The sequence below is a fragment of the Acinonyx jubatus genome, chromosome E3 (assembly GCF_027475565.1).
Source record: "Acinonyx jubatus isolate Ajub_Pintada_27869175 chromosome E3, VMU_Ajub_asm_v1.0, whole genome shotgun sequence".
Classification (NCBI taxonomy): domain Eukaryota; kingdom Metazoa; phylum Chordata; class Mammalia; order Carnivora; family Felidae; genus Acinonyx; species Acinonyx jubatus.
Window position 1 is genome coordinate 39,821,377 of NC_069398.1, and position 20,336 is coordinate 39,841,712.

The 20,336-nt window shown below is 48.8% G+C and overlaps 1 protein-coding gene across 1 annotated transcript in view; it reads right to left on the reverse strand.

The window, feature by feature from the left end:
* The window catches only part of ADCY9 (adenylate cyclase 9), a 118,158-nt gene extending 113,414 nt beyond the window's left edge, over nt 1-4,744 (reverse strand). The window contains exons 1-2 of the mRNA XM_027043368.2: nt 4,181-4,744; nt 2,167-3,902 (exon numbers count right to left, since the gene is read on the reverse strand). Coding sequence (XP_026899169.2) covers nt 2,167-3,859 — 1,693 coding nt within the window. The 5' untranslated portion in view covers nt 3,860-3,902; nt 4,181-4,744. The remainder of the gene's footprint in view (nt 1-2,166; nt 3,903-4,180) is intronic.
* Nucleotides 4,745-20,336: the final 15,592 nt, after the last annotated feature.

Here is a 20,336-nt window from a genome sequence, read left to right on the forward strand (position 1 = left end):
AAACAGTTAGAGGAGGGAATACCATATGAAAATATCACTGCTTTAACTAAGCCTTCCATCTTTCCCTACCTCCCATCCAGGAGTAAAACTTTTCCCTATCAGTGTACAGAAATTGAAAGAAAAAAATTAATTTACCAAATTTACACTATTTGAAGTTAAAAAAATTCAAGAAACCCATTCTACCATTTTTTGAGACCCTTGACTTATAAATTGAAGATAAAATTACCCATAAATTAACAAAAATGAGTACTGCCAAAAAGTCAAAGACTTGGCGGCTTCCAGACATACTTAATGATGACATCTGTTTTTATTTTTGATATTTAAGTAATAACACTGTTCAAACTACCACTTACAAAACTGCTATCGTTTTCATAATGTTGTACAGCACAACTCCATTCCCTGGAATCTGTCCCACAGCCCCTGAGGACAGAGCCTGCAACACTCAGACCCTAAAGATGTCCAAGCGTCGAGCAGGGATTACATCCACACCGCACTCCACTGGCATCTTTAGACTCTGAGAGCAGGAATCCCTCTCCAACTGGGAAAGACAACTGCCATGGCAGAATCTCTCAGGTAAACTGTGAAAAGTAGGGTCTAATCTCATCAGTGCAGGTAGCATTGAGAGCTCTCTAGACAAGAGGGAATCATCAGGTGAAAATATTTCTCTAATATACCGATAAATTCTTCAACTCCTACAAAATTAATAGAATAAAGAAAAGTCAGAAGGATAAAGCACTCTTGCCAGTTTACAAGGGAATGACATGGAGAACTCTAATCACAAGCAGAGAAAGAAAACCACCTACTGTCTCTGATTGACACTATTGCTTCTCCCATCTCTGACTTGAGCTGTTAATCTCCCAAGGACTCTTTCCTGGAGCTTTTTACTGCATGATCACGCAACGTCTGGGCATCACAACACAAGAAGCTTTACACATACTTCCAAAATACAGGTTCTCCACAGCCCAGAGATCTTAGTAAAACATAAAGACTGTTTAAAAAAGGGAGGTGGGGGCGCCTGGGTGGCTCAGTCGGCTAAGCGTCCAACTTCAGCTCAGGTCACGATCTCGCGGTCCGTGAGTTCGAGCCCCTTGTCAGGCTCTGTGCTGACCGCTCACAGCCTGGAGCCTGTTTCGGATTCTGTGTCTCCCTCTCTCTCTGACCCTCCCCCGTTCATGCTCTGTCTCTCTCTGTCTCAAAAATAAATAAACGTTAAAAAAAAAATTTTTTTTAATAAAATTAAATTTAAAAATAAAATAAAATAAAATAAAATAAAATAAAATAAAATTAAATAAAATAAATAAATAAGGGAGGTGGATGTGGGAGTTAGGTGTTTCGAATCCTCACTTTCAGTCCCACTTGCTTATAAATCACTTCCCAGGTGTAAACAAAATTTTTGTCCTATGTGAAGATAATAAAAATTAAAAAGCCCATTGAAAATAACAAGAATAACAGTACAAGCTTCAGACAGAGACAGGGACCAGGTACAAATCGGGAGGGGTTGGGGATGGCAGGGTTCTAAACACTGCTCTGGGCGTATTTCTAAAATGCTGTGGTCTATATGGTAAGACAAACACCATGATCAAAATGAAAGTTGAAGGCTGAAAATACATTTTTTAAAATGAGACTAAGGCAAAAGCAGTGTGCACTTGGGGGGGTATATAATTCTATCTAATTCTCAAGAGTCATGCAGGGCTAGGTCAACTTCCTTATTCCAGCAAAGTGAGGCCTCAAGGCGAGAAAGATTTTATTCTTCACATCTTACACGTTTTGAAGGGACTGGGAGGCAATCAATGAACATAGACAATCTATTAAAGTACTTCCAAGTTCGGTCTGCTGAAGGGCTCCGAGAGCCTCTTACACTCATAGGACCTGCCCGCACAATTTCAGAAACAGTAACAGCTGACTGGCAGGATACCCATTTCCAAAGTTGTCCTTCCTCCTAAAGGTCTCATCTAGGTCAGCACTGCCACAGTGTGAACAGATCTGTGATATTTGACTCACCAGAGGAAAAGTCTCACCAGCCCTGAGATGCCCCCATGGTGAGGTGTCCTGAGACAACTGATCTGCCTCCAGATACTGACACTAGAAAAAGATTGTTTGGTTTTTATTTTCCCCAACACAAACAGGACCGGGGAGGAAGAGGACAAGGGAAAGAAATGCACATACCTTTCAACTGATCAGCAACAACGCTCTGGCCAAGCCGTTCAGTCACTCTCCCGTCTTCCATTTCGTACCGATCATCTAGGTATTTTGCAGTGGCCTCAGAAATGTGAACCTTGCCAGCAACTCCCAGCTGCTCCATGAGATTGGCCAAGTTCACATCATTGGACCACACATCGAATTTGAACCTCCTCATGCCCAAAATGCCACACAAGACGGTCCCCGTGTGAACCCCGACACGCATGTTCACCATCTCTTTCTTCTCCTGGCAGAACTGCTCGATGGCTCTGATCATGCCCAAGCCCATCTCAATGCAGCAGTAGGCATGGTCAGCCCGGGGCTCTGGACACCCTGCCACGCAATAGTAGCAGTCTCCCAGGGTGCTGATTTTCTCACACTTGGTCTCTTCACACAACCGGTCAAAGCGACCGAACAGATCGTTGAGGAGACCCACCAGGGCGTGAGCGGACTTATTGGCACTCATCTTGGTGAAGCCCACGATATCTGCAAATAAAATACTGACTTCATCGATCTGCTGCATTTTAAAAGGGCGGAACGCTATAGGGGCTTTCTGTATGGAAGACTTTTTCTTCCTGTTCTTGGGGCTGGAGGTGGCGTGCCTTTTGACAGAGTTCTCGCTCTCCTCATCCCCCTGTTTCATCAAGTCATCAGCTATGATTCTTGGCATCACAGAATGAATCATCCTCTCTTTCAGGGCTTTTTCCACTTCCAGATCCTTTCCGTGCATAATTGACTGTCCCACCTTGAGAAAGGTGCTCCTGGATCTCACCTGGGACATGATAAAGAGGTGGATCCCAATGGCGTGAATGCAGACGTGGAGCAGGGCTCTGCTCAGCAGCTCCCAGTGTGGGGCCCCTGCTTCGGGTGGGGGAAAGCAGTCTTTGTCTCGGAAGTGATAGCCAAAGGTCTCAAAGAGAACAGAATAGGCCACTCCCAAACACAAGCTCAAGTACAAAGGTAAGTGCATGACGGTGTAGAGCAAAAAGAGCACTTCGATGCACATGGAAAAGCTCCCCACTTGAGACAAACAAGTGTCTGTGGGCTTGGTGGCGAGGGTGTGATTGGACCTGTCAACACGTCCTGAGAGAGGCGTCAGAACCTGAAACTGGGCAGCCAGGGTCAGGGCAAACACCAGGAGGGTGAGAACCAGAGAGGTCCACACGTAATGCCGGGCATACACCTTGGTGAAGGTAAACAGAAAAAAGCCCCCACACACGACGAGGAAGCAAAGAGCAGGGGCTGCCATGACAATCAGTCGGGACCGCATGTGGACCCCAAAATAGATGCTCCACAGAAGGCAGGCGAAGCCGATGTAGAAGAGCGCATACCGGAAGCGGCGCTGGGTCTGCGGGAAGCAGCGCTCCATGCAAGCCTCCTCCAGGTTCACCGAGTCGAACTTGGGGTCCCACCACCGGCTGGAGGCCCTCTCGAACAGCTGGGGCAGCTTCTTCTGCCTGCGCAAGCGGCCTCCAGCGCCCACTCTCCGGGGGACGCCCGCCGAGTCCCCAGAGCTGCTACAGCTGGAGGAGATGCTGTACTTGCAGTGCTTGGGGTGGCTGTTGGAGGACAGCTGCTTGGGGTTGATTTTGACCCTCACGCTGTTGCTGTCTCCGCTGGAGTCACAGCTCACCTCCGTGCTGTGGTGCTGCAGCAGCTGCTGGTGGGGCGGGGAAGCCATGTTGCCGAGCGCTCAGGACCTTCCCGGCCGGGGTCACTGGTACCTGTCGGCGAGACGACCAGAGTTACACCGGCATTTATCCCTACACAGGCGCACACTCCCCTGAAGGCCACGAGCTCTGCCAGCGTGCTCGGTGGTGGCCCCGGCGGTCTCCTCGGCGAGGCACCATATGCTCACAAAAACTGCGGCTAACGTCTAACCGGGGCTCGCACCGTCCCGCCCCGAGGCCGCCCGCAACACTCGGGTAGGACCCGGCAGCCCCGGGCGGGCGGGGCGGCGGCGCCCCCCGAGCCCCCCGCGCCGCCCGCCCCGCGCACTCGCCTGCTCCGACCGCCGCGGCCCCGGACGCAAGTCCTGCCGAGCCCTCTCACGCCGCCGGCCGCTCTCGCCCGCGCCGCTCTCCCGCCGGCGGCGGCGGCGGCGGGCCCCTCATGCCGCGCGGCGCGGCGCCTCCCCTGCGTCAAAGGCCGGCGGCCCCGCGGGAGGCTGCGGGCCGGCTGCGAGCCCGCGGCGCTGCGGCCGTCCCCCGTCGGCGCGGCCCGTCTAGCGGGGCCTGCTCCCGGCCTCCGGGGCCGGCCCAGCGGGCGGGGATGCCCGGCGCCCCAGAGACGCCGGGCGCCGAGCGCAGGGCGCGGCGGGCGCGGGCCCCTCAGCCGGCAGCCCTGCGCGGCGCTGCGGCAGAGCCCGCTCCTGCGACGCCGAGCCGGGACGCCCGCCCGCCCACGCCCGGGGCGGCCTCCCGAACTAGCGACGCCGCCGCGGCCGCGGCCGCCGCCGTGCCCCGCGCTGCCGCTGCCTCATGTCGGAAGAGCCGCCACAGCCACAGCCGCCGCCGCCTCCGCCGCGGCCGCCACCATCTCCGGCCCCCTCCCCCTCCCGCTGTCACTGACAGACTCGCGCCCGCGCCGCCCCTCGCCCCGCCGCAGCGCGCACGCGCGGCCCTCGCACGCCGCCGCCGCCGGGCTCAGGGCACGCGCACGGTGCGCGCGCCTGGCCGGCGGGGCTTACAAGGCGGGGGCGGGGCGGGCGCGCTGAGGCTCCGCCCTCCAAGTCCTCCGCCCTCCGCCCCGGGGACGACGCCGTGTCTGCGGGCTCTCCAGGGCTGCGGGACGTGCGGGGGCTGCGGAGGCGACGGGGTTCTGCTGCACCCGTTTTCCTCCCGGCTTGGGACCCCAGGTCCGCTGGACGAAAACCAGGGGCTCCTGCTAGTTAAGGAACGGCCGGGGTGCGACGTTTAGGAAATCAAAATGTTCGCCTCTCCGTCAGCACACCCTTTTGTATAAATGCAAGTTAGCAACTATTGCACTTGCCGAAAGGAGGGTACCCCTTCCTCTCTAAGCAATAAGCACGGGCCCCGGGGGCACGAGCACCTCCTTTAGCTTGCTTTCCCGCAACCACTGCAGTCTGAACCCCAGGCTCTGGTGCTGGGGGAAGGGGGTTTCGGGCCTCAAGGGGGGGCCACCAACGGCTCGCTCTTCCAGCCCCAGAGACTTTCCCCTGCTTGGGTCCTCTCCCTATCCTCAGCAACAACTGCTTTTACCCTCCCACAAATGAAACTTTCAAAGGAGTCAGCTAGCTACCCAAAGCGCAGAACTATGGTGGCCTCCATGAATATTACCGGCAAAGTGTAAATACAGTCCTGTACTCCCTAGTGCACCAGTCCTGCCCGCCCCCCACACTTAGTACCTGCTGTCAATCACAAGGGTTTCTCCTCCTTCCTTCCCTCACTTTCCAGGCCCAGCCCAGGGCCCATGCCAGGTTTCACAGTTGATTTAGAAAATAAAATGTGGTCTGTTCACATAATGGAATATTACTCATCCATAAAAAAGAATGAAGTACTGATCCATGCAGCAACCTGGATGAAATTTGAAAACATGATACTAAGTGAAGAAAAACCAGTCAGGAAAGACCGCATATTGCATGATAGCATTTCCATGAAATGCCCAGAATAGGCGAATCCATAGGCAGAAAGCAGGTAGGTAGGTGATTGTCAGGAGCTGGTGGTGATGGGAATGGGGCTTGCCTGCTAATAGGGAAGGGGTTGCTTTTGAGGGTGATAGAAATGTTCTGGAACTAGATGGAGGTGGTGGGTACACAACACTGTCAAGGTACTAAATGCTCCTGAATTGTATGCTTTAAAATAGTTTGGTAAATATTATGTTTCATGTATTTTACCATGATAAAGATAAAAGAATAACAAAAGTAACACAACATCATGACTGTGATATTCCTGCCAAAAGGACATAACCTTGATCTAACCACCGGAAAACATCAGGCAAACCCACGTTGAGAAATATTTCTTCCAAGTAATTGGCCAGTAATCATCAAAAGTGTCAAGGTCACGAAAGTCAAAAGGTGAGGAACTGTCCCAAATTGGACTAAATGGAACATGGGGTCCTGGTATTGTGAATGTCATTGCATCATGCCCATGTTAATTTCCTGGGTTTGATCAGTGTACTCTGATTGCATACAGCGTTTACATTAGGGGAAGCCTGCTGAAGAGTAAAGGGGAACTCTCTAGTATTTTTGCAACTTTAAGTCTAAAATTGATTCAAAACAAAAAGTAAGAAAAAGTTAAAAATAAAACCTTTCTTGAGCATCAACAGTGTGCCAGACAACTCTGATGTATTCCATTTTTACAGATGAAGAAACAGATTCAGAAGAGTGCATTGCACAAGCCAGTAAAGTAAGATAATAATAGTAAACTTACCCTGACTGAACATGTCGTAAGGGCTAGAAACCACTGGATGCTTTCACTTGTGACCTATTTGGTCCTTACCGCAACCCTATGAGGTAGAAGTTATTTCCCTATTTCAGAGATGTGAAACTGGGGACTGACGAGTGATGTGCCCACAGTCACACAGTCTAGGGACAGAGCTCAGACTCAAAACCGGGTCTGACCCCAGAGGCCATGGTGCTCTCAGTAGCCCTGGCACCACCCTCTGCAAGCCTCATGGTGGCCCTTTACCTGCCCCACCATCTCCCACACCAACACACCAAGCTGGACAGGAAGCCCTTGGAGACCGTGCTGAAGGTTTACATTTCCCCCATTTAATGCAACCCTGCACTCCTCAATAATCTGAAAGATCTATGTGATTTTCCTCCCTTCCCCTAATCATCTCAGTCCACCCACCATTTTTGGTGACTTTGGCATTTGTAAATTAATTAGTCATGTCAGATTTTTAGATGCGGGCATGATTTTAGATCATGCCCACCTTCCTCCTTCTCTCCCATATGTCTTCTGGGAGCATTTGGACAGCATTCTCTGTTGTTGAAGCCTGTATACTGCCAGAGCCTCCTTGATCTCTAGGTTAGGGTGTGAGTCATTCCATAAGCCCTTGGGATTGGGGATAATGTTCCCGACACTATGCATTAGGCCCTAGGTGTCCAAAGATACACTATCTGTGTCTTCAATGGGCTTATAGTAGCTGGGAAAGAAACTGGGAAAGGCTATGGGTTAAGAAAACGGAATCATTTTATGTGAGGGAGAACGCTACAAAAAAGGTTAATCATGCTCTCCTAAAACCTGCAGTAGAATTGCTGGAGAGGGGTGCCCGGGTAGCTCAGACAGTTAAGCATCCGACTTCGGCTCAGGTCATGATCTCACAGTTCATGGGTTCAGGCTCCGGTCGAGCTCTGTGCTGACAGCTCAGAGCCTGGAGCCTGCTTCAGATGTGTGTCTCCCTCTCTCTCTGCCCCTCCCCCACTGGTGTCTGTCAAAAGTAAATAAATGTTTTAAAAGAGAGAGAGAGAGAGAATCACCAGAGAGCCCCGGGCCCCTTCTCCTCGACCCCCAGACAGCAGAATGCTGCTTAATACTCAGCAGATACAGGACAGATGCAACAGCTTTCTCAAACCGTCCAACCAACTTGCTGCCAGAGCTGTAGGGTTTTCTCTCTGTGATGCGCAGAGAACTTCCACCCAGATGCACTGTGAATCAGACCGTGTCCACACCAACTCTACCCGAGCTTTCAGCAAGTGTTGCCAGCCTCATCATATCACCCTCGCCCTCCCTCATACACACGTTCACCTGACCTTCGAGGGCGTCGGCTCCAAACTATCTCAAGCTGCACAGGGTGACAACATGCCTGGCTTCGAAATAAACAGCACACGACGGAGCTCTGGCCATTCTAGTCATGCTGGTCCCTGAGGCCTGAGCAGTGCCCACGTTATTTCTGGTTATCGGGTGGGCAATCATCTCGGAGAACCACCCACTGGAAGGTGGGATTCGTTGCTCTCACCCAGCCAAGCGTCCCAAGCCATAGTTAACAAGCTTTGAGTACTTTTTCTCTCCCGTGGTAAGGATGAGTGTGTAGGAACAGACCCACATTTTCTCCCTCCAGCCCACTGGCTGGCCTCCTCACGGGCAGAACGTCACATGTCCAAGCAAAGTAAAAGAAGGCTGATTAGGGAAGATCACCAAAATCTCTGGCAGGCTCTACTATAACCCAGGAGTCTTCAATCTAACCATCTATATCAATTCCAAATCCTGCCCTGCCTGGTGCATAGCTCAATAATGCCGACTGAGGGGTGCATGGATGGTTCAGTCAGTTGGGCATCTGACTCTTGATTTTGGCTCGGGTCATGGCCTCATGGTTCATGGGTTCGAGCCCCACATCAGGCTCCTCAGTGTTAGTGTGGAGCCTGCTTGGGATTCTCTCTCTCTCTCTCTCTTAAAATAAATAAATAAACTTAAAAAAAAGCTTATGGAATGAATGCACATGGGAATTGTAAGAGAGGATGTGTGTGAAATAGTTAAGCTCTTGGTTGCTTTTAATAACCAAAATAAGCAATATTTGATGCAATGCTTGTGAGTTTAGAGCTCTCTCCACCTACATCTTAGAGTAGAGGTTCTGGCTGGAACCTAAAGCTGAAATATGTGATGGGCATATTTATGACCCCATGGGGCCAGGGAGAACCAGCCCAGGAGCAATCACATTTTCTAGTAGGGAGCTGGTTGGCTGACCCAACAAGGTTGATGAAGAGAGGATGGGGAATTCTGGGTAAAAACCTGGTGAGTGTCACTCAGATTTGCAGCCTGGCCCAGCTCCTGCTGGACTGTCACTTCATCCCATTTCATGGGCAACGCTAAGGAGACATGGAGTAGGTGTAAGAAAGACTGCCTGGGAGCTGTGCAGTGGATTGAAGAGCACCCCCGCCCCATTCGTGTCCATCCAGAATCTCAGACTATGACCTTATATTTGGAAATAGGTCTTAGCTGATGGAATTAGTTAAGATGAGGTGCTACTGGATTCAGATGGGCCCTAAATCCCGTGACTGGTGCCCAGGACACAGAGACACACAGGGAGAAGAAAGCCATGGGGAAGACGGAGGCAGAGATTGGAGACATGCGTCCACAAGCCAGGGAACCCCAAGTGTTTCCAGGAGCCACAGAAGCTGGAAGAGACAGGAAGGAGCCTCCCTGAGCGCCTTCAGAGAGAGCTGACCCTGCTCATACGTTGAGTTCTGACTTCTGGCCTCCAGAACTGTGAGTAAATACAATGCTGGTGTTTGAAACCACCAAGTTTGTCGTGGCAGTCCCAGGAAACTCCTACAAAGTGTTTCATCACCTTCTGCAAGTGAGGGTGCAATGGGCACTCCAGGTGACCCCTCTGACAGTGCAGACACAGAAGATGAACGGCAGGAGGGACTCTGCCCGCTTCACAGCAGACTAGAGCAAACCTCTAACATCTTGAGAGCTGCAGAGCTGCAGGAGACCCCGAGGCCACACGGGGGGTGGAGGTCAGCCCTGACCAGTGAGGTAAGAAAGAGGAGGAATCCAGTCACTTCTGTTTAGAGAGTCTCTAGGAGCGCCTGGAGGGCTCAGTGCGTTAAGCGTCTGACTTCGACTCAGGTCATGACCACACAGCTTGTGGGTTGGAGCCCTGAGTCAGGCTCTCAGGGCCTGGAGTCAGAGCCTGGAGCTCTGACCACTCAGAGCCTGGAGTCTGCTTTCGATTCTGTGTCTCCCTCTCTCTCTGCCCCTCCCGTGCTCATGCTCTGTCTCTCTCTCAAAAATAAATAAAAACATTAAAAAAAAAAAAACTGACCAGAAACTCAGGGCAGGTGGTAGGACTTGCCAAGAACAAGCTTCCCTTTTGCACTGTGCTTCTCAGCCCAGCCACTTGCTACAACCACTGGGATGCTTTGAACACTAATGACCTGACCCCAGCCTCATAAATTCTGATGTAACCATTTGGGGATAGGAAGGAGTATAGGAGGGCATTTCAAACCTCCCCAGGCGATTCTTTTTTTTTTTTTTAAGTTTTATTTTATTTATTTTTGAGACAGAGAGAGAGACAGTGCACATGAGTGGGGAGGGGCAGAGAGAGAGAGGGAGAGAGAGTCCCAATCCACAAATCGTGAGATCATGACCTGAGCCAAAATCAAGAGACCGGTGCTCAACCCACTGAGCCACCCAGGCACCCCCTCCCCAGGTGATTCTTTTTTTTTTTTTTTTAATTTTTTAAGTTTATTTATTTATTTTGAGAGAGACAGAGAAAGCAAGAGAGAGAGAAAGAGAAACAGAATCGCAAGCAAATTCCGCACTGTCAGCGTGGAGCCTGATGCAGGGCTCGAACTCATGAATCTCGGGGTCAAGACCTGGGCCGAAACCAAGAGTCAGACGATTAACCGACTGAGCCACCCAGGCGCCCCCTCCCCAGGTGATTCTTATGATCATTTCCTGCCTTAGAATGTTGTAGTTGGGACATTTTGTGGGGGACCCCCTCCCATGTCAGCACTTCCAAGAGCCCTTCGCTGGGTTAGTCAGATTTTCCAGAGAAGGCTCTTTAAGCCTGGCTTCCACTCAGCTGAGAAGCAACAACGGCAGGAAAACTGAGGATTCAGCATCTAAACCTTCCCTTAGCAAAACACTATTCAGGATGGTTCTGAGCTGTTGGACAGCTGCTGGCTTTTACTCAGGAGCCTTGCTAGGACAGTCATGTGCATGATGAACCCGCAAACTGTTAGCTTCATCCATCCGTATCTATCCTGGTGGATCCCCGTATACTCGGGTATATTTAGGCACACGATCCTATCAGATTCTTACTGACACTACTCAGAAAAGTTGTGAGCCAGACAAGTGTTACCACAATGCCAGTAAATAACGATTGTTTTCCAACATAAACCGTTCCAGGAGGAAGTGTCCAATGCCATCTACAGTACTCAGTATGTGAGAAGCTCCATGCTGTTGAGTCCAGGCTGCATGCAACCAGCACAGTGTCTCCTGGAAGAGGAATCTCTGGGATCTCTGTGCTGTTGTCATTTATGCTTCATGTTTCAACGCTTCACAACAAGGCCCTCACACAAGTCATGATAAAAACCCACCAGGCCTGTTTGAGAGAGACAAGCCTTTCTCACGTACAGTGAGCAGCACAGCCTGCAGAAGATTCTGCCATCTTTCCAAAGAGCGCTCTTGACTACAACTCTAACACATAAGACGCCTTTGGTTTTAAGAGTCTTGTTGCTTGGGGAGCCTGGGTGGCTGTCGGTTAAGCGTCTGACTTCGGCTCAGGTCATGATCTCGCGGTCCGTGAGTCTGAGCCCCCCATCAGGCTCTGTGCTGACAGCTCGGAGCCCGGAGCCAGCTTTGGATTCTGTGCCTCCCTCTCTCTCTGCCCCTCCCCCACTCACACTCTGTCTCTCTCAAAAAATAAACATTAATTTTTTTTTTTTTAAAAAGGGTCTTGGGGCTCATGATTTCTTTTTTTAAATTTTTTTTTCAACGTTTATTTATTTTTGGGACAGAGAGAGACAGAGCATGAATGGGAGAGGGGCAGAGAGAGAGGGACACACAGAATCAGAAACAGGCTCCAGGCTCTGAGCCATCAGCCCAGAGCCTGACGCGGGGCTCGAACTCACGGACCGCGAGATCGTGACCTGGCTGAAGTCGGACGCTTAACCGACTGCGCCACCCAGGCGCCCCACGGGGCTCATGATTTCTAAGAATAGTGTTATAATTTGGGGCAACATCCACATCCTCTCTTAGATGCAACTGTGAGACGGGGAGCCTGGAAAGAAGAGCCAGGGGTCCCCACTTTGGTGTCTCTGCTGCCCTTCCCGCTCCCTGGGAGAGTGGTTAGGTATGGCGGGCAATTTGTAGTGTTCCAGGCCAAATCATGCCCTCCCCCAAATTCATATGCTGAAGTCCAAACCTCCAGTTTCTTAGAATATGACTGCATTGGAAATAAGCTCCTGGAAGAGATGATTAAGTTAAAATGAGGTCATTAGGGCGGGCCCTAACCCAGGATGACTGGTGTCCTCATCAGAAGAAGAAATCCGGACACTTACATGTACAGAGAAAGATGATCTGAAGGGACACAAGAGGACAGCCGTCCACAAGCCCAGGAGAGGGGCTTCAGAAGAAACCAATGCCCCCAACACCTTGATCTTGGGTTCCCAGCCTCCAGAACGGGAAGAAAATAAATTTCTATTGTTTAAGCTGCCTGGTCTGTGGTACTTTGTTACGGCAGCCCTAGCCAACTAATACAAATGGTAAGTTTTTTAGATGTATTCCACCACAATGAATAATAATAATAATGATCGTTCATAAGCCTATCAATATACAAGCGGAATAAAACAACAAATCTATTTTAAATTTTCCACTGCCTCCGTCCAATCGTTTTTTGTGGCTCCACCTTGTCCACACACACAGCCTGCGCAATTGCCCTTTTTGTGTCTCTCCAGCCAAGGATATTCAGGGACAGGAATATTGGGTGCTGGAGGTGGGATTTACTGCAGGAGCAGCCTCAAGGAAAGCTGTGCACTTCCGCCCCCTTCCTCAAGACTGAGAAGTTGACCCTCTGTGTGCTTCCCTAGCAACGTGGACATGCTTGTGTTATCAACCATACTGCAACTTAAAATCAGATGCATGCAGGGCACCTGGGTGGCTCAGTCAGCTAAGCGTCCGACTTTGGCTCACGTCATGATCTCACGTTCATGAGTTCAAGATCCCCGTCGGGCTCTGTGCCAACAGCTTGGAACCTGGAGCCTGCTTTGGATTCTGTGTCTCCCTCTCTCTCTGCCCCTCCCCTGCTCACACTCTGTCTATCTCTCTCAAAAATAAATAAACATTAAAAAAAATTTTAATAAGATAAAAATCAGATGCGTGGATAGCTCTTCGAAGGCTCTCTACCCCTGGGAGGCAGAGATGGGGCACAGAAAGGTCTGGTACTGGGGCAGCCGGGCTGCAGGGTCTAGAAGCCCCCGTCTAACCTGTCCCCGACTCCCTGCACCTGCCGATAGAAGCTGGTTGGCAATCACAGGAGGATAGACAGAAAGCTATGAGAAGCAGCAATCCAGCTGCAAAATCCCAGGCCACTGGACAGGGAACGTGTGTTCACAGTTTAATTTCAGCCTGTCTGGGAGCCAAGTTTAAGCACGTTTCAAATCCTGGCAACATCCAAAACTAGGAAACCACCTTTCCCCCGCACCTTGAGTTACTCAAAGGCACATTCAAAGACACTGGGGTAGAAGTGCATTGGGACACAGATAATCACCGTGTCCATCGTAATACAAACGTCTGGGGTTTATGAAATACTTTATGGTTTGCAAGAGGCTTGCCCCCGTGCTCCTTCCTTTGATCCTCAGAACAGTGCTGGGAGGTCAGGGGACAATGTAAATGCCCCCAGGACAGAGGCAGGCACCCAAGCTGGAGCTGGCCCCCACTGCCACAGAGCCATTCCCCAACAGAAGTGGGTCTAGCTCACTATTGTCTCTGTCCCACTCTGAGAACAATAATTACCACTGTGGTCGCTTGCTCTGTGTCTGGCATTTCCATTTACTGTCTTATTCCTTCCTCAACCACCCTTTTTTTTTTTTTTTTTAAAGTTTATTTATCCACTCTGAGAGAGCCCACACATGTGGGGAAGGGGCAGAGAGAGAGAATCCCAAGCAGGCTCCACACTATCAGTGCGGAGCCCTATTCGGGGCTCGAGCCCACAAACTGAGAGATCATGACCTGAGCCGAAGTCGGACACTTAACTGACTGAGCCACCCAGGTGCCCCCATCCTCAATCACCCTTTGAAGAAACCAAGGTTTAGGGGGATTTGAACTCAGGAGTGTCCCTGAATGCCCCCTTCTAACTCAGCTGCATTCAATTTTCTCCTGTTCCATCCAGCTCCTTTGTCCTGGGTTCCTGGTACGTACGAGGCAGGTTTAGACCTGCAGTGTCACCCTGTTTGTTTTTCAGAGGGGGCAGGAGGGTGGTGGTAGCTGCCCCTGCTACAACCTTGGGACAAGTACATACTGGATAAGCAGGCAGTGGGACCCATCATCCAACAACAGGTGGACAGGGCCGGTGTGCTTGTTCCCAGGGCAGCAAGCATACGCAGCCCAGGGCCAGGCAGGGCACAGTCAGCACTCCCTAAGATTCAGGGAGAGGGGGAAAAGAAAATCCTAAAGAGCCTGGGCAGCATTGCCAGGACAGCCTAAACTCGCATTCCTGGGCCGCTTAAGTATCCCGAGAAGATGGAGTTAGTATTAATTGTCTCTGCTGCAGCCAGGCCACAGTGCCCTTCCAGGGTGGGCGGGGGGAGGGGCTAACCTCATTTGACAACTCAGCCCCGAGCTGGGCTTCCTTTGAGTCCTTATCCACTGAGGCTGTGGCCACAGTACTGTCTACAGGAGGTGTGACCCCATCAGTGCCCGGCCAGAGACGGTGGCCATGCAGGAGCGCCCTGGCTGCAGACACAGGGACACGGCAGCGACCTGGCAGGTCTCCTTCTTCACTGGCTCCAGGTGGAGCTCAGAGACACAACTGGCCACATGCAATTCTGGACTGCCATTATATTCAACAGCCCCACTGTCTGCTCCCAGCAAGCACGGAAGGGGGATAAGACACGGGTGGGGAGAGAAAATGCCTCAAAGCCCTGCAAGTCCCGGGAGGGCGCTGGGAGGGGAGGAGCCTCCGGGGGACTCTGAAGGTGCGGGCTGTGCTGGGAAGGTCGGGCAGCCCAGCTGGACTGCAGCGCAGAGGGGACATGAGCCAAGCAAGCAGCATGGGCAGGGTGGGACCATGTGGACAAGAGTCTCAGAAGCCTTTGGAGGATTCGTGAGGCAGAGTGCGGGTACCTGGGGTGCCCCTGCAGAGGAGGCTCGGCACAGAGCAGCTCAGCAGACCTCCCCCCATCCAGCTGTATCTGCCTACGAAGGTGGAACCAGGAGGGCTGCAGAAATGTGCTTGGGGTGAAGAAGAAATCTACCTCTCATCTGGGACCAATGATGTCATTCAAAAACGCAGACACGTCCCTGCCTGATGGCACCACGGCTCAAAGTCACGAGGCAGAGACACTTGAGGAGGTGGGGAAGGCAGGCGGGGGAAGCCAGGTCTGCCGAGGCTCTCTTGTGGAATCTGGGTGCGGCCACCCTACGCAGGGATTTGGAATGTGCCGCTGCCGCGTGAATTCCTGGTGCATTTTTGAGGCTAAGGTGATTGTGAAGGTAGAAGCTGTCAGGAAAGAACGGCATCCTTCTCACGCAGGCTCTGACAGGCGGGCAGTGGGAGCTGGTTTCACCCAAGAGCTCACAGCCGGGTGACAAACGGATGTCATCCCCACCAGCGGCTCTAAAAGTGGCCCCTGGTTCGTAAGCCTGGATCACACAGGGAGGCCAAGCAGACTTCGCTTGCCAATCCCCATGACGAAAAGGCCTGGGGACAAGGGGCAGTCATTCAGAAGAGGGCTTCCCGCTGGTCACGAAGCGAGGTTTGTTCTTTCTAATGGCCGGTTACCAGGGCGCCTGGCTGGCTCAGTCGGTAGGACATGCAACTCTTCATCTTGGGGCTGTGAGTTCAAGCCCCATGTTGGGTGTAGAGATTACTTAAAAAAATAATAAAAGATCTCTAATAACTGTGACTATAATGTTATATATATGCACCCATTCTTCCAGTTATGTAAATGCCAAGAAAGGATATGCACAGAGCAGAGGTCATTAGGCTAGAAGCTTGAGAATGTCACGGCCCCTGTTCCCTTTGTAACAGCATGGAGGCCTGGATACACTGAAAAATCCTCCTGTTCCACAATACCTAAAAAGAAAAAAAATTGTGAGGCACCTGGGTGGCTCAGTTGGTTAAGCTTCTGACTCTTGATCTCTGCTCAGGTCATGATCTCATGGTTTGTGAGATCGAGCCCCATGTTGGGCTCTGTACTGACAGCACAGAGCCTGCATGGGATTCTCTCTCTCTCTTCTCTCTGCCCTTCCCCCACGCTCTCCCTCAAAACAAATAAAGGTTGTTTGGGTTTTTTTTTTTTTTAGGTACATTCATATTGTTGTGCAACCATCACCACCACCAACTCCAGAACTTTACATCTTCCCACACTGAATCTCTGTCCCCATGAAACATTCATTTCTAGTTTCTGTCTGCCCCCAGTGCCTGGTAACATCTGTCCTACTCTCTGTCTCTACGAATCTGACCATTCTAGTGCCTCATATAAGAGGAATCATGCACTATTTGTCCTTATGGGTCTGGCTTATTTCACTTAGCATAATGTTCTCAGGGCACATCTATATTGTAGAATGTGTTACAATTTCATCGCTTTTCAAGGTTGAAGGTACTCCACTGTACGTATGTCCCACAATCACTCATCAACGGACATTTGGATTGTTTCCACCCTTTTACTTTTGTGAATAATGCTGCTACGAACATCAGAGTTTCTGCTTTTTCTTGACTTCATTTTAGTGATTTTCTTCTATAATTTTTTTTTTGCATGTGAAAATTATCAATAGGCTTTTTCATAGTCTATTATCCCTGTGACCTCTGCTGCATTTATGGTTATATCCTTCTTTAAATTTTTCATATTATTGGGGTGCCTGGGTGGCTCAGTTGGTGAAGTGTCCAACTTTGGCTCAGGTCACTATCTCACATAATGAGTTCTAGCCCCGCATTGGGCTCTTTGCTGACAGCTCAGAACCTGGAGCCTGCTTCGGATTCTGTGTCTCCCTCTCTCGCTACCCCTCCTACTCTCTCTCTCTCTCTCCCCTCAAAAATAAATAAACATTAAAAAAAGAAAAAGAAATGAAATCTTCATATAATTTATGTGTCATCTTATTTTCTAGATTGTCTTGTCAGAGACTTACCAACTGCTACTCTTTCAAATATCTAATCATATTAGTTAGAATTGGGTTCAGCTCCAGGTTAGAGAAAACCTCCAAATTACAGCAGCTCCCCACATTCTCACTGTGATATGAGCAGAAGGCTCATTCAGGGACTGGCCTGGCAATCCAGACGGAGAGCCAGGCTCCCTAGATCCTGTCACTCTTTCATTGTCCAACGAAAGAAAAGTCAATGTCCAATATCTGAAGGTCACCCTTTTGTCTAAGACAGTTTCTGGAACTCTAGACAGGAAGAAGGAGGAAGGAGAGAAGAAAGGCAGGCACACAGCACTTATGCTCATATCACACTGATCAGAACAGTCGTATGGCCAAATTACAGAAGGGTTGAGGGAATGTTTTGTTGTTTGTCCTCTCCAAATCTGCATGCTATTGCTGCCACTTGCTTTACGTCTACATATGTTATAAACTCCACACCACAAGATTTCTTTGCCATAGTCAATTATCTTTTTTTTTTAATGTTTATTTGTTTTTGAGAGAGAGAGAGATGGAGCATGAGGAGGGGAGGGGCAGAGAGAGATGGAGACACAGAACTGGAAGCGGGCTCTAAGCTCCGCGCTGTCAGCACAGAGCCCAACGTGGTGCTCGAACTCACAAACTGAGATCATGACCTGAACCAAAGTCAGACGCTCAACTGAATGAATCACTCAGGCACCCCTGCCATAGTCAATTATCTTTTAAAGAAAATTTTTAAATGAGAAACGTTTCTGTCTATTTCCCCTGCTCCAGTGGTCTTCGTTTCTATATATACATCTAATTTTCCATCTGGTATCACTTTCTTCTGCCCGAAGAACATTCTCTAATATTTGATAGTACATTATCTACAAGAAAAAACTCTCAGTTTTTGTGTATTTGAAAGTTTTTTGAAAAATAATTTTACCACACTGGATATAGAATTCTAGATGGATTGTTGTTTCTTTTGGTGCTTTAAAGGTGTTGTTCTGATGTCTTCTGGCTTCCGTCGTATATGACAAGAAATCTGGAGTAATTCTAACCTTTGTTCTGTATTTTATATCTTTTTATCTCAAAAATTAAGATTTTTTTTTATTATCACTGGTTTTCAGCAATTTGGTCATGATGTGTCTTGCTTTGGTTTTATGTTTATTCTGCATGGGATTCTTTAAGTGTGTTAGATCTGTCTATAACTCTCTTTATAGTTTTCATCAAATGAAGAAGACACTTTGGCCATTATCTCTTCAAATCTATTTCTTTCCTGACCTTCCTCTTTCTGTGACTTCTGTTACACACGATCACACATATACATCCTGCTCAACAATATCCCACAGGTCCGAGAGGATCTGGTGGGGTTTGCTTTTTTTTTTTTTTTCCTATGCTTTAGTGTGGATAGAATCCATTACTGTGTTTACAAGTTCACTGATCTACTCTTCTGCAGAGTCTAATCTGTTGTTAACCCCATCTGATAAAATTTTCAGTGCCACAAGGACCACTTAGGATTTTTTTTTTATATCTTATACTCTTCTCCACACTACATAATTTCCTTGAAGTCTTTGAGCATATTTACAATAAGTGTTTTAAATTTTTTTTAACGTTTATTTATTTTTGAGACAGAGAGAGACAGAGCATGAATGAGGGAGGGTCAGACAGAGAGGGAGACACAGGATCTGAAACACGCTCCAGGCTCTGAGCTGTCAGCACAGAGCCCGACGCGGGGCTTGAACTCACGGACTGCAAGATCATGACCTGAGCCGAATTTGGACACTTAACTGACTGAGCCACCCAGGCACCCCTACAATAAGTGTTTTAAAGTCCTTGTCTATTAATTGTATCACCTCTACAATTTCTGAGTCTATTTCCATTCACTGTTTTTGTTCCAGATTATGGATCACATTTGATTGCCTATTCTCATGTCAAATAACTTTTTATTGGATGATGGACATTATGAATTGTACATTGTTGAGTCATGGGATTTGTTGCCATATTTTTGAGAGTATCAGGCTTTATTCTGATAGGAAGCTATGTTATTTACAGATGAGGTTAGTTCTCTCACAGAGTATTTTTAGGCTTTGTTTGGACATGTCTTGAATAGTCTTTACTGTAGAAACAATTCAGTTCAACTAGTGAGGCTGACCCTTCTGGGGTCTCTGTAAATGCCCATGTGTTCAGTGAGGACTCTCCACTTCGTCTGGTCAGACCTGGAGTATTTCCCAGGCATGGTTCAGTTTACAGCTCTGCAGTCGTCCCTTGACCTGCTTTGTGGAGTTTCACTCTGTGCATGTGTAGCATTAGTATTCAGGAATAGTCTCCAGATTTTTAGAACTCTTTCTCTGCATAGGATTCTCTTCTCTGGGACTCTGTTCTGCAAATTCCAGCTGCTTCAGACTCTCCACATGCCCCTGTCTGTTTCCTCAACTTGGCAAGATTGCCATGCTCTGCTTGTGGTCTCCCTAATGGGCCCCTCGGGTATTCCAGAAATGCAGGCTGGCTTAATATCAGGAAATAAACTAATACAGTTAACCACAGTAACCTAGTAAACGAGGACATGACAACCTCAGTACAGAAGAAGAAAAATCAGTAACATCAATGAAATTCAATAACTCAATAATTTTTAAGCTTCAGCAAACTAGGAACAGAAACTTCCTTAACCTAACAAAAAAGTACCTACATGGGTGCCCGGGTGGCTCAGTCAGTTAAGCATTTGACTTCGGCTCAGGTCATGATCTCACAGTTCATGAGTTCAAGCCCCGCATCAGGCTCTGTGTTGACAGCATGGATCCTGCTTGGATTGTCTCTCCCTCTCTCTCTCTCTCTCTCTCTCTCTGCCCCTCCCCCAATCGTGCTCATGCCCTCTCTCTCTCTCTCAAAAATAAATAAATAAATAAATAAATAAATAAATAAATAAATATTTTAAAAAGAAAATACAGTAAAACCTTGGATTGCTTGTAACTTGTTGTGTGAGTGTTCCGCAAGACGAGCAAACATTTCTAATAAATTTTTTTTATTAATTTTATTTTTTCTTAATTTACATCCAAGTTAGTTAGCATATAGTGAAACAATGATTTCAGGAGTCGATTCCTTAATGACTCTTACCCATTGAGCCCATCCCCCCTACTACAACCCCTCCAGGAACCTGTTTGATCTCCATATTTAAGAGTCTCTTATGTTTTGTCACCCTCCCTGTTTTTATATTATTTTTGCTTCCCTTCCCTTGTGTTCATCTGTTCTGTGTCTTAAAGTCCTCATACGAGTGAAGTCATACTACATTTGTCTTTCTCTGACTAATTTCACTTAGCATAATACCCTCTAGTTCCATCCACGTAGCTGCAAATGGCAAGATTTCATTATTTTTGATTGCTGAGTAATACTCCATTGAGTGTATATATATATATATATACCACATCTTCTTTA